Raw genomic sequence first — 12,884 nt, 5'->3', positions numbered from 1 at the left:
TTAGGGGTTGATAATAATTCGAAATAGATATTGCGGTAATCAACTAAATTAGTGTCTTATTCTTCTGAACAATTGAAGGCAAAATTTCTAACGTAATACCCTCTCGAAGTGTTTAAGTAAATTGCGGCTTCTGTGATAATTATTTTCTTGTGTACGCATTTGTTGAGAAGAATTGAAAAAACTTAGCCAATTTCTGTAAGATTAAAATTTAAAAAATGTCAACTTTTCTGAAAGTTTTAAGAACTTTTTGAGCTAGTCAAGATTTTAAAGTTTATTTTCGTACCTTTATGCTTGAATTTAACGTTCATAATATTTTTATAATTGAACAATAAAACAAAACGTAAACTATCTCAATATTAAAATTAATTTCCTGAGATAAATTTGATCAAATCTAGCGTAATCTCTGATTTTTAACACGGCGCGAGGTGTGGGATATGGGCGTCTGAGAGACTCGCTTCCCGAAAAAAAAACGAGAACCCCGATTTAGCGTTTTTTCTTACCTGTATATTTGGGTAGCTGACGCGCGGGTAACTGACCTGTAGACGCAAAGCGCTTTCATTTTTCAAATCGGGGAAAGAAACGCGTTGACTGGACCCTTCGACGCCGTATCCATCGATATCCCCATCATCCGTGGACCCCTACTTCTTAATTAATTCAAAAACAAGGTCGCCATCCTCCGATACAGAAATCTCTTCATGTTTTATAAATGGCGATAATTGATGGCAGCAGAACGGAGGCCCGACCATTAGCCCCTCAGGGAGAGGCGCTATTTCAGCCACCCGTTTTCACGGTGAAAGGGGTCAGTGGTGAAATCACCATTGAAACAGCGAAACTCTTTAAATTTTTGTAATTCGTTTGTATAAAGAATTCGCTCTCAAGGTTCTACTCTTGTTGGTCAAGAACGATTTACAAATAGATAGCGTTACGAGTAATGACTCGTTGACCATTAACTGGAAGACTTTCTGTATGGGTTCAATGGCGCAATACTCCTCATAAATATTGCAAAGCATTTGCCAAGGTCTGAAAAATATTAGAAGATTTTCATTAGATTACCCATGGTTTAAAAAAAATAAATTAGTAAGTTTCTTACCAAGACGAATAAACGTTGGATGTATGTTACAATCGTAAACCACCCTTAATTTATAGTTAAATTGGATTACGTCCAATTAACTTTAACGCTATTAAAATTAGTTAAATTTGAATTTAACACGTTAACGAGAGTTAAGCCGTTTAAACGGAGTGTGCCCTATATAATTTGCTCGGCCTGTGATAAGAGCAATTAGCCTTGACACTTTTAATCGCAATCGAAACTGACCCAAAACCTACATATTTAAATTGGAAAAACAAACGCTTAACCATTTAGATACGCTAACACGAAAAAAAAACGTTTCTCAGTAAAAAGTGCAGTTTATGCGTACAATAAATGGCGCCCCGTTAAAACTCCGCTAAATTGACTTGTTCCGTTTAGACAGACGGTAAATTGCAACCTCATTAGCCGCTAGAAAACCAGCGTTAGATACCGTTTATGGGCGTGAAATTTCACTCTTATTCGAGTAATAAAACCTACTCGAATTGTCCCTAATTTCACGTTTTCCTCTTTTGTTTCTTTTTCCGCTTTATTAAATGGAAATTCTAATAAATAATGTAGGGCAAAATGCCCACACAATTCTCAAAAAAAAAACAAATGCAGTAAAAAACACTAAGAAACCTTTGAATGATGTATTTAAATACGTCAAGGATAATATTACGATAACTGGACTGCAGAAAGCTCATATTCGGTGGATAAATGATAGGTATAGCTTCATAAATTGATTCCGAGATAACCTTGTCTACCCCAAAAATAAACCTTGAATTTCTAACGATAGCCCGTTTTAAATGATAAAATATCGAAGTAGAGTAATTCACAATATTATCGCGTCGATTGGCCCATAGGTTACGCGTAGTGAAGCGAACGAGGAATATCTATAATTAGATCCCCCACTAAAAAGTGTGGAAACTCTTTTTAGACCAAACACGAGAGTGTTTTCGGGAAGTGATCAGAAACCCGAAACATTAAAGGTCGTCCCGTGAATTTTTCCTTCAAATATGGCGCTTATACTAAAAGAAATATAATAAGCGCGAATACTAGTGAGGCGTAAGTAAAGTCCGATAACACCAACCTGTTAGAATCTTCCGTTTTTCGAGACACTTACGCCATCTACTAACAATAAAACGAAACAAGAATCCCTCGAGAAGCGCGAATTTTGAACGTGATAAATATAAGCTTTTTTGGTTTCAGTTCCTCAGTACGAGGTGGTGCAGTTAAGGAGCTTATCAAAGAGGGACACGAGCGCGGCGGATGACGTCAAGGAGATCCATCTTTCCGCTTTTGGACGTTCCATGAATTTGAAACTAAAACGTAACGACCACTTTCAGAAGAAGTTGGAGAACTTCAAAGTGATAGAGGCGGAAAGCACCGCCACCGGTCTCAAGTACCACGTGATGCCCCAGGATAACGACACGTCATCGAACTTGGGAACGTCTTTTCACGATGACCAGAACATGGCCGCCGTAATGCTGACCGAGTCGGACGGGCAACTGGCCATGGATGGAACGATAGGAAACGACTTGGTCGTCAGGCCGCTATCGCCGTCCGCCTCCGAAACCGACGACAGTTACGTAGACGACGAAATGTTTCTGGACGACGAAGAATTCGAGGCCTTCAAGGAAGGTGAACGAAACGGAACCACCTCCAACGTCAATAGAGGAACACCCGCGTCAAATAGGAACAGACAATACAAATCTCGAAGGCGAATCCCCAAATTAACGGATAATTCCCACGTCGTCTTTAAGAGGAAACCCGTATCAGACGTCGAATCTCATTCCGATTTCCGTAAGATAAAAATGACTTCCCCGACGTTTTAAGGCGGAATGTGTTCAATTCTATTTCCTCCCCGCAGTCGCTATGGAACCAGCCAGTTTACCCCTTAACGGCACTCTACACAGCAGACGGAAGAGACAAGCTCCGGAGACGGTTTGGCCCGAAGTTTTACTGGTAGTAGACTACGACACGTACGTACTGCACAACGGAAATAGTCACGACATTAAGAAGTACTTTGTCAGCTTTTGGAACGGAGTAAGTGATACCTAAAATTCGAAAGTACGCGAGTTTGATTTAACCGCTTTTATCGGGTAATTTTTCGCAAGGTTGACCTCAGGTACAAACTGCTAACCCATCCTGTGATAAAGATCAGCTTAGCTGGTATGATAGTAGCCAAGGTAAGATCAACCGGATATTTGCTACGTCTCCAACGAACCAGGGTTCATTTTCCGTTTCTTTGCAGGACCGTGACGCCACGCCTTACTTGGAACAAAATCGACTGAGACCACCTAATGGGGACGCGGTGGACGCCGCTGGCGCCTTAACCGACTTAGGAAAATACTTGTACCGGGAAGACAGGTTGCCAACGTACGATTTAGCCGTGGTCATCACGAAGCTTGACATGTGCAGGAGGCGATTCCAAGGAGGGAGGTGCAACCGAGGAACGGCCGGTGAGACACTGGGCCAATAATGCCCTTAGTCAACAAAATATGGTAAATAAGCTCGAAAATTCACGAAGATTCGTTGTAGGGTTCGCCTACGTCGGTGGAGCTTGCGTCGTCAACAAGCGTCTGGAGAAAGTCAACAGCGTGGCCATCATCGAAGACAGTGGTGGATTCAGCGGTATCATAGTCGCGGCCCACGAAGTTGGACATTTGTAAGTTGAAAATTAAAAAAAGCTTTTTGCAAGCGTTAGTTTGAATACTTACCGCTCCGTAGACTGGGTTGCGTTCACGACGGATCTCCGCCGCCGAGTTATTTGGGTGGTCCAGGAGCCACTCGCTGTCCCTGGGAGGACGGCTTCATCATGAGTGATCTACGTCACACCGAGAGGGGTTTCAGATGGTCGTCTTGTAGCGTCGAACAGTTCAAACACTTTCTCAAGTTAGTCACCCCCTTAATAATCCTTTCGTATCTTGTTCTAATAATACGTATTATTGAACAGTGGAGAAACTGCAACTTGCCTCTTCAACTTTCCTCATGAAAATGATCTCTTAGCCCGAATCCTACCAGGCACAATGATGACCTTGGATCAACAATGTAAAAGGGACAGGGGAACCACCGCCTGTTTCGTAAGATTTGAACCGGTTGAAGTAGTTAAAGAGTTTATCTAACGAGATATTGTTTACGCAGAGGGACCAAAGAGTTTGCGCCCAGCTGTTTTGCTTCGACAGCAGTTCCGGATATTGCGTCTCGTACCGACCAGCCGCCGAGGGCTCACCGTGTGGAGATGGACACGTAAGGCGCCAAATTCACTGGCGATTTTTCCCTCCGATTTAACTCATTATCCCGCAGGTATGCAAGAACGGCCGTTGCCTGACCGAATTGGAGAACATCATCCCGGACTACACTCACGTGACTCAAACCTTCGCGGCTCGTCCTCCGACGGACACGTTCATCCGCCGAAGCGACAATGCGCAGGTCACAAACAGGGACAGCGAGGCTACCGCCACTACGAGAGAACGAGAATCGACACCGACGCCGCGTCAAAGAAACGGACGTCGGCCGCAACAACCTTCCAAACCTCCGCGCGAAAGATCCACCTCGAAGCCCCAACCAGCGAAGGCCGTCCAAAGAGGTAAAGCCTCGCGTTCGCAGAGACAGTCGGAGAGGATAAAGCGGCGATACAGTCAGCCCTAACATGGCTTTGTATCTTTTGCAGTGGCGTCAGACAGTTGCGAAGACGTAGCTCAGAACTTAGGGGGCTCCATGAACTGCAAAGAATTTCTCGATCAATTCGGTTACCGTTATTGTAGCTACGAATACGTCAAGAAAAACTGTTGTCATTCCCACAGCGTCATGTGCAACAAGGGTTAACGCGGAAGACGCGCGTGATTTAGCCAATTTTCAAGTGTACGAACCTCGTTCGCGCGGACGGCCAAATGGTCAGTGGCCGAAAAGTGACCGTGACACGCGTCTGCCTCGAAACGCCTTTGGAGCGTAACGTAGAAATATATTTATGAAATAATCTCAATGAAGTGCCTTTGATTTCTCCCTTTATCACGAACCCCTTAAGACTTTTATTCAATTGAATACACCCAACAAAAAATCAACACTGACTTTCTAAATGAACAGGCCCAATTTTGAATCGACTTTTGCGCTTTTACACGTAGTTGTCCCTAGATTTTTTTTTATGAATTGAACTGAAAACCGTCATCAACGATGACGCTAGGGTTAGATAATTTTTTATTGAAAGTATTTTTTTTTGGCTATCGCCGAAAGTTAAATAAAAGTATTTTTGTTATTTTTTTAGACTCGCGAATAATTCCTTATTTTTTGGAATGCCAAAAATTACTTCTTTACATTATATTTTTTTACAACAAGCACTGAAAACATTAGGTGTGTTATATTTCCGATATGGTCAAATAACCACCGCGCCTTTGAAATCTTTTGCAAGAAAAAAACATGTCTTTCTCGACTATGTATTTAAGAACAATGTAAATAGCGATTATACACCATGTAAAGTGTTCCATTTTCACATTTTTTCTACAAGAACTCTAAAATAAAACTGTTAAATGTTGATGAAACGCGTCGCATCCTTTCAACGGATAATACGTTTTTACGATATTCCCATTTCTTAAAATAGGCAGCTTCCCTACAGAGCAGCTATTAAAATTGTTGATCCCAAAAATGGGCAGATCCTTAAAGATCAGATCACAAAAACGGGCGATTTCTCAAGAAGCATTAGGTTTCCCTAAAGCACAGATAATTTCAAGCGAATAATTACCTCCGCAAACCAACAACTAAGCAGGTCTCAAAATGTCCAAAGTCATAGGTAAGGTAGTCAATAATGAACCCCGTTGAAGGTGAAAGAAATACTAGAGGTTATATTTCATTTAAATAGCAGCTCCCACTTAGGAGCAGCAAACACAGCACCCCACACGAGGAGAACGCAACCAGTCAAAAGTCGTGCATTTTCTTGTGTACAATTTTCATTGGTTAGACGCATTATCGTTGTTGCCGACGGAGGGGGAAAATTCGGAAATGGTCTTCCCACTTTCCGTAAAACGATCATCTTAAAGATTCGTCCAATGAAATTTGTACACAACACTGCGTTCGCGTGTTTAAAGGCTAGCTGCGTTCTCATTGTGCTCGTTGCTCCTAGCTCCCACGAAGCACAGTTTATTTCAAGTGCCGCGGCCATTTTTACAGTTTACTAAATATGGAAAGTTGTCATTCGTTTTAATTCTATGACTTGTTATATTATATTACTTTGCGTGATTTATAGTGGAATTTCACACGATAGTTATAGATATAACGTGGTAAGGTTTGATAGTTATTTCAAAGTAACATATTAAATGTTTTTGAACCATCTATATTTTTCCTGACGCAGTAATTAGCGGAGAAAATAGATAACTATAAAAACATGTAATTATTTTTAGATTTAGAAAATAGTAACTCACTTTTGAAAATAAGGGCCTCTTATCCTAATAGTAATTAGAACAAGATGGCACATTTTCAAAAGTGAATGGTAACACTCGACCACTCGGCATCACGTGCAAATTCATTTCGCTAGTGGCTTTTAGAAGCCGTGTGGAGATTAATTGGAATCACTGGAACTTTCATGCCATTACCAAATACGCCTAACTTTGCTTAGTTTTGTTCAAACTCATTTGGTTTTCGTCGTGTACCCTGGTTTAGCAGAAAGTTTAGAATGTATGAAAATTCAATTGGAATCGAGTCGTAGTCTTTAGCCGTTAACTCGAAAGCACGATTAGCTGAGTTTAAAGAATTTTGTTTACTCCTGACATTCAACCAATTTAACGTCTGCGCTGTTTGATTTCAATTTGGGCAACGATAATTCAAATTTTAAATTAAACTTCTCTGGAATCAAAGCCGCAACCCCTCGCCTCGAAGTTTACTGTCGTAAAAGCACTATTTTTCCTTCCTGTTGTACATTAAGCTTAAACTTCCGACGAAAAGTTAACGTTAGACTTAAATCAGTCATGCTCGCGTTACATTTTCAATAATAAACATCCGCGGGTAGCCTTTCTTAGACCAAGGGAACACTAAAAAAGGCTAATTAAGTAGTTTAACCCCTCCGACGAATCTTATCAGTCAGACGCTGTCAGTTAATCGTGTTTCCTGTCACCAAAGCGTCTGCTGATAGAACTGTCTCTCTCGCCATCAGAGTCGTGTTACCGTCCTCCGTGTCTCACCACCCTTGGTATCCTACCGTTGTAGTAAGTCAGGTGAACCACCGTCCCAGAGGTAATTAACACTAACAACGTGTCTTTCTTCCGCAGCAACACCGACCATGGTCCAATCGAAAACTTTTTACGCTTTGGTGTAGGCCAAGCATCAAGACCGTTTAATGAAAGCCGAGCCAGTGACGTCGAATGGCACCGGGAACAGGACGCCTTGACCCGAGACGGAAGTCTCTGTTCTCAAAATAATTTGCGGATGGCGATTGGCTAACCGAGTGAGACCTAGGCCCACTTCTAGACATTCAAATCCCTGGAAATTGTATTTTGAAGCTGGAGGAACGCCAGTCATCACCACTGCTAAGAGTAAGGCTTCCCTCCGACCTTATTATTAAGGCGTAAAAGATCCGTCGTCCAGACCCTTGGAGCGGCGTTCGCGTCGGCGAAGAGGCCCCTCTTTGAGATCAGAGAGTTCAACTGAGCACCGTTCCCGCATGACCTCCTCGCCGAGAAAGTCATCGTGTTGGTGGGACGGTAATAGTTAGTGTAGGGAGCTGTTGGCATGCAGGGCTTGTCACCACCCTCCTACGCATTCTAACCCGGCCACCTGAATTAAGGGCTTCAAAAGTCGCATGATGACTTAGGCCTAAGGTGGTGCCTTGGGTATTAGCCTAGCTGATTATTATTACTATACTAGGCAAGACAAAGTTTGCCATGACGCACTTTCGACGACCGCTACGCGGCACTATTTATTACGTAAGGGTTGGCTACGACGAAGGCGTCACCGACGGAGTGGTGATAGACAATGCCGACTGAAAAAAACTCCGGAATTATTGAATTGGGCTCAATGACAAGACCGAAAACTAAAACAAACTATATTTAATTTTAACAATAAATTACGCTACAGCGTTTTACTACACAAATATTAAGTTTTAATTTTTGGAGCTTCTACGTTGACCGAAATTGGACAAAGTGATCAGACTTTCGACCCTCGTATTATTTTTTTACTAAGCTAGAACATTCCGTTCCTTTGGGGTTTTTTTTCGTGGAAAATGTTTGGTTTCGAGAAAGTTAACCCTCTTGGCGCCACTAATACAAATAAGAAAACGTGCGAAGTGTTAATCCCTTTCCCAATAACCTGCCTTACCTATGTCACCATATTCCTTATACATATAGAAAAACCTCAACTTTACCATTATAGATTTAGAAGAACGGTTAAAAAAATAGACAATGAAATTATAAACAATCAAAAGGATATTATACTACTGATTAAAACTATACAATATTAAAAAATATTTACAAATTGAACTTATATATCATTGGGGTGGGAGAGGGTCGGCAAAGGAGGGGACATGATCTAACTTTTTTGTTAGAGTAGATGCGACAATACAGCCCACTAACCGCTATGCGATTATTCAGGGGTGAGATATGTGTTAAGGCCACGCCAACGGGGGGATACTTGGGGACAGGGGTGGGACACCCGTGGCGTAAGTACTCCGACCACCCGTTGGGGGATCAGTGGTCGTCCTCAAACGGCCATCCACAAACTCTGCCTCCCAGACACTTGGGATTACAGGAGTACGCCACTAGGCCCGGCGCACACGATCTAACTATTTTACAGGGGTTCTTTGAAGAAACGTTCACCGCCCCTGGCGTTAATGGTTCTCTTTTCAGAAAGCGCATTATAATTCCAGTTTTATCTCCATTTATTCCATTGGTAGTCTTATTATTATAATTATTATTATTATCGAAATAAGCCGCACACTTCGAACCAAGGTCCATTGTGCAACGCCCAACTTGTGACTTTAAGTAAAAAGTCCTATTTCCGACACAAAGTTAAGAATCCGCTTGGCCGGCATGTTGAAGAAGTTATGCGTCTCCAACCGGTGCATACCGAGATGCACCAACCTTTGAGCCGCATAATAATCACAGCTACAAAGAATGTAAGAGGCAGTTTCCTCCTTAGTCAGACAAGTTCGTAGGGATAGAATACATTCCACGCCCGACTTTACCTGGTGCGTAAGGCTTGGTGCTGTGCTGTCCTCTAGGTTGCGTTATAGATGGCCCATAGCATTTTTTAGTATGGGGTTGGGGGGCGCTGAGCGAAGTGAGTGCGCGTCGCCGTCAGGCGACATTACTCGGCGAAGACTTCGATCCCCCCTCGGAATCGCGCGCTAAGTCCGGCGAATCCAAACCGCCACGTGGGCCGATGTCGCGTCGGTCGATTTTAGGGAGCTATGCCAGAGAATACATATATAAAGATATATAATCCTAAAAGTTATGTCAGAGCAATGCCGATCTGCAAAAAGAGCTATGCCTGATACAAAACAACAATGCCTTATAAACTCCTTGGTTTACTTGCTATAGTAGCAACGTTTACGGTAGGAAATCGACTTATGCCGGAACTATGCCAACTATGCCACCTATGAATTTTAGGGAGTAGCGTAATTGATACTGTGATGGCTTTAGGCATTGTAAAGATGTTAGGTGACAAAGGCCTATTAATTGAAAATCATGCGATTCTAAAAATAAGCACTTTCTACAATCAACACAAGATAAATATAGAAACATACTTAAAATTATAAATCCACGATGTTTTATTGCTTTAGGGAAAACACACGGTAAATGGTTGATTATTTATAATAATCTATTTACAAATAACACACTAAATGCAAGACTGATTCAAACTGACAGGATTAGGCTAACAAAACGGCGCGACTCACCTTGACTATCACATAAGGGATTTTTCTAGGAACCTTGCTCGACTTGTCGACTATGACCACGAGACCGGAAAAAATTAGAGATAAACAAAAGTAGCCGTTAATTTGATGACGGCCACTAGAGGCGCCAGCGTCGCGCACCAGCAAATTCCTAAAGCTTGTTTTCCACTAGCGCACGTCATAATGTTATTTTCTTTACAAGCGTAAAAACGTTTGAACGTTTCAAAGCTGAGAAACGCGTCGTTGCGCGCGCCAGTGGAAAACAAGCGTAACAATTTTCACAATATATCTCTCTACTGTGGAAGGCGTACGTCGCGTGTCAAGGGTTTACCCGTTCTACGTCTATGGTAAAACAATAAATAATAGATGAATATAGAAACTGATGTAAAATCATACCCACATAAGGGGGAGGGAGCGAGCAGTAGCTGCTCAGCTTTACAGGGAACTGAATAATATTGACAGCAGTAGTCTTATTTACATATTTACATACAAGAAAGAAACATTAAGTCAGTCCGGGTGGCGCTGATCATGATGGCGTTGAGTTGCAACGATGATCGGTGTGTTGACGGTGACGCGAGAAATGTACACGCAGCCACGGTGGCCGTTACCTTTTGCGGGCTAACTTCATGGCAAAGCGCGCACTACGCGTCTTAGGGACCAGAGCTCTAGTTAGACCGGGCACGGGAACCACGCTGTCTTAACACCCGTCTTCAATTTATATATTTTTTAAGTGTCTCCTTTGTCACACCTATAACAACGTCTTCTCGGAATCGTTTGAGTTCAGTTTAAATATGAGTGGGGTCACGTGGTCTGTTGGAATTGAATCCCTTTTGGACCAATCAAGACCCCGTGCCCCTGGGAATCCCGGGACGAATACATACCAATGAAGTTATTTCTGATCTGCGATCGTCATAAGGTCCGCCATCTTCAAAAAGATGAATCACCACCACCCGCACTTCGCGCAATCGTTCACTTTCAAAGTTGGTTCCACCCACTCTGTAAGAGGTGCTAAAAGCCTGTTGAAGAGGAGGGTGCCAAATTCAATATCCAAGCTGTACTCTTTTTGATCCAAAACGTTCCTACGCGCCTGTGTGACAATAGGCATTTATTCCATTGGTAGTCTCTCACAACAAGCGTGTATACCATTGGTAGCCTTTGACAACAAGCATTTATTCTTAAAGGACCTCTAGCCACTAGTGGCGAAAGTATACACCCCCTTCACCGCAGAACGTTTCAGGTATTTTTTTTATTTAGAAATTTTCGAAAAGAAATAGGTGATCACATTTATTTCATAGTCACATTTAATCTCAATTATTTGTGGGTTTACTTCCTAACCAATATATTTTGTTTTTGAATTGTTCTAAGCGGAAAATTTTGTTGTCTCGGCTCTGGTGAAAAGGGCATTGGAAAAATAGGGAAACCTTTGTCGTAATTGGGATTCAAATTTAATTAAGGTTTGACAAAACACAATGATTAAAAAGTTCATAATACGCTATTCCATGGATCAAGTAGTGGCGACGGTAGGATCGTAGAAGGTATAGGTTAATATTTGTCTCAAAAGTAGGCCTATTATTAGACTTATATAATTTTTACAGAAGGTTGATCACTACAAAAGCAAGTAAAATTTGCACTACAAATATTCAAAATGTTTTCGATTTTTTTACATCTTTAAAAAGTATTACGCAATACTAATAATTTTTAATATTTAAGTATTTTTATTTATCAAATTTAATTTTTGACGTACTTAGTTTTGGATTTAAGGTAGCGAGGTGACCTAACTTGGGCCTTGCAAATTGAGGAGGCTTTGAAAATTTTGAGTTAAGGTGTTAGATACTGTTATTTTGTTATTTATAATTTGAATCCTAACCTGGTTTTCTCAGCATGGCCAATGCTGAAACCAATAACTACAGTTCGAACGGCGCAATATTATTATTCGTGTAGTTCAATGGAATGATTAAGAAAGGGTTCTGTATAATTTAGTTATTAGAAAATGACATGACAGACAGCAATGATAAACCTTTTCAAACTACAAATCAAATTGTATTCAGTTGGGTGTGAACTTAGTATTTTTTAATCAAAATATACCTTAACGATATCTTATTACAGACAATTAGAATATATAATTGAGGGCAGTTTCTGCATGGAGAAAATGATGTTACTACATTTGTATAATTTTAACTCACCCGCCAGCTAAACTGTAAATACCGACGCGTTTTACGTCAAGACATCCAAAAAACCTTTTTTCCGATAAATTTTATTTTGATGAGCATCGGATGCCCATCGTGACGTCAAATCTGAAACGCAAAAAATCGTACAGTAACAAAATGTTGGCATCGATTACTAGTCGATGTTTTTGATGAGCGTTACTACTCGTACCGCTAGATATTATCGACTACTTAAAGAGGTATATTATAACTTTGCAAAAGGAAAATAATTACCAAAAGTGTGACAATCCCTGTACTTTCGTATGCTAAAGGTTTAATGAAAGCTCGACTCGAGATCGAACACATAAAAGACTATTTATTGTCACCTTTTTGGATCTTTTTTTTAGTCTATGGTATCATATCGCGGGTAGATGGCGATAGCATCTCCACAGAATGACGAAAAATAAAAAAAATACACTAACTTTGACCAATGGCCGGGAGTAGTGGCGTACTCCTGTAATCCCAAGCATCTGGGAGGCTGAGTTTGTGGATGGCCGTGTGACGACGATCACCAATCCCCCCAACGGGTGGTCGGAATGCTTCCGCCACGGGTGTCCCCACCCCTGTCCCCACGTATTCCCCCGTTGGCGTGGCCGTTACACATATCTCGCCCTGATTAATCAGGTGGACGAGCTGACGGAATTTTACCACACGTTACAATCCCGAATAAAAAATAAAAACAAAAACTTTGACCAGTGCTACTTAGTTCCTCCGTTCCTCACTACAAGGCGTTATT

The 12,884-nt window shown here is 41.5% G+C and overlaps 1 protein-coding gene across 2 annotated transcripts in view; it reads left to right on the top strand.

Annotated features, from left to right (window-relative positions):
* The window catches only part of sona (sol narae metalloprotease), a 67,026-nt gene extending 61,419 nt beyond the window's left edge, over positions 1-5,607 (top strand). For both annotated transcript variants that reach the window (XM_090172788.1, XM_090172789.1), the window contains exons 4-13: positions 2,279-2,872; positions 2,940-3,115; positions 3,187-3,258; positions 3,324-3,531; positions 3,611-3,737; positions 3,800-3,964; positions 4,026-4,152; positions 4,214-4,318; positions 4,376-4,658; positions 4,743-5,607. In XM_090172788.1, the coding sequence (XP_090028914.1) occupies positions 2,279-2,872; positions 2,940-3,115; positions 3,187-3,258; positions 3,324-3,531; positions 3,611-3,737; positions 3,800-3,964; positions 4,026-4,152; positions 4,214-4,318; positions 4,376-4,658; positions 4,743-4,897 (2,012 nt within the window). In that variant the 3' untranslated portion in view covers positions 4,898-5,607. The remainder of the gene's footprint in view (positions 1-2,278; positions 2,873-2,939; positions 3,116-3,186; positions 3,259-3,323; positions 3,532-3,610; positions 3,738-3,799; positions 3,965-4,025; positions 4,153-4,213; positions 4,319-4,375; positions 4,659-4,742) is intronic.
* Positions 5,608-12,884: the final 7,277 nt, after the last annotated feature.

The sequence above is a fragment of the Leiobunum rupestre genome, chromosome 4 (genome assembly GCF_980474605.1).
Source record: "Leiobunum rupestre chromosome 4, qqLeiRupe1.1.hap1, whole genome shotgun sequence".
In the NCBI taxonomy this organism is placed as follows: domain Eukaryota; kingdom Metazoa; phylum Arthropoda; class Arachnida; order Opiliones; family Sclerosomatidae; genus Leiobunum; species Leiobunum rupestre.
This window is presented reverse-complemented; position numbering and strand designations above follow the sequence as displayed.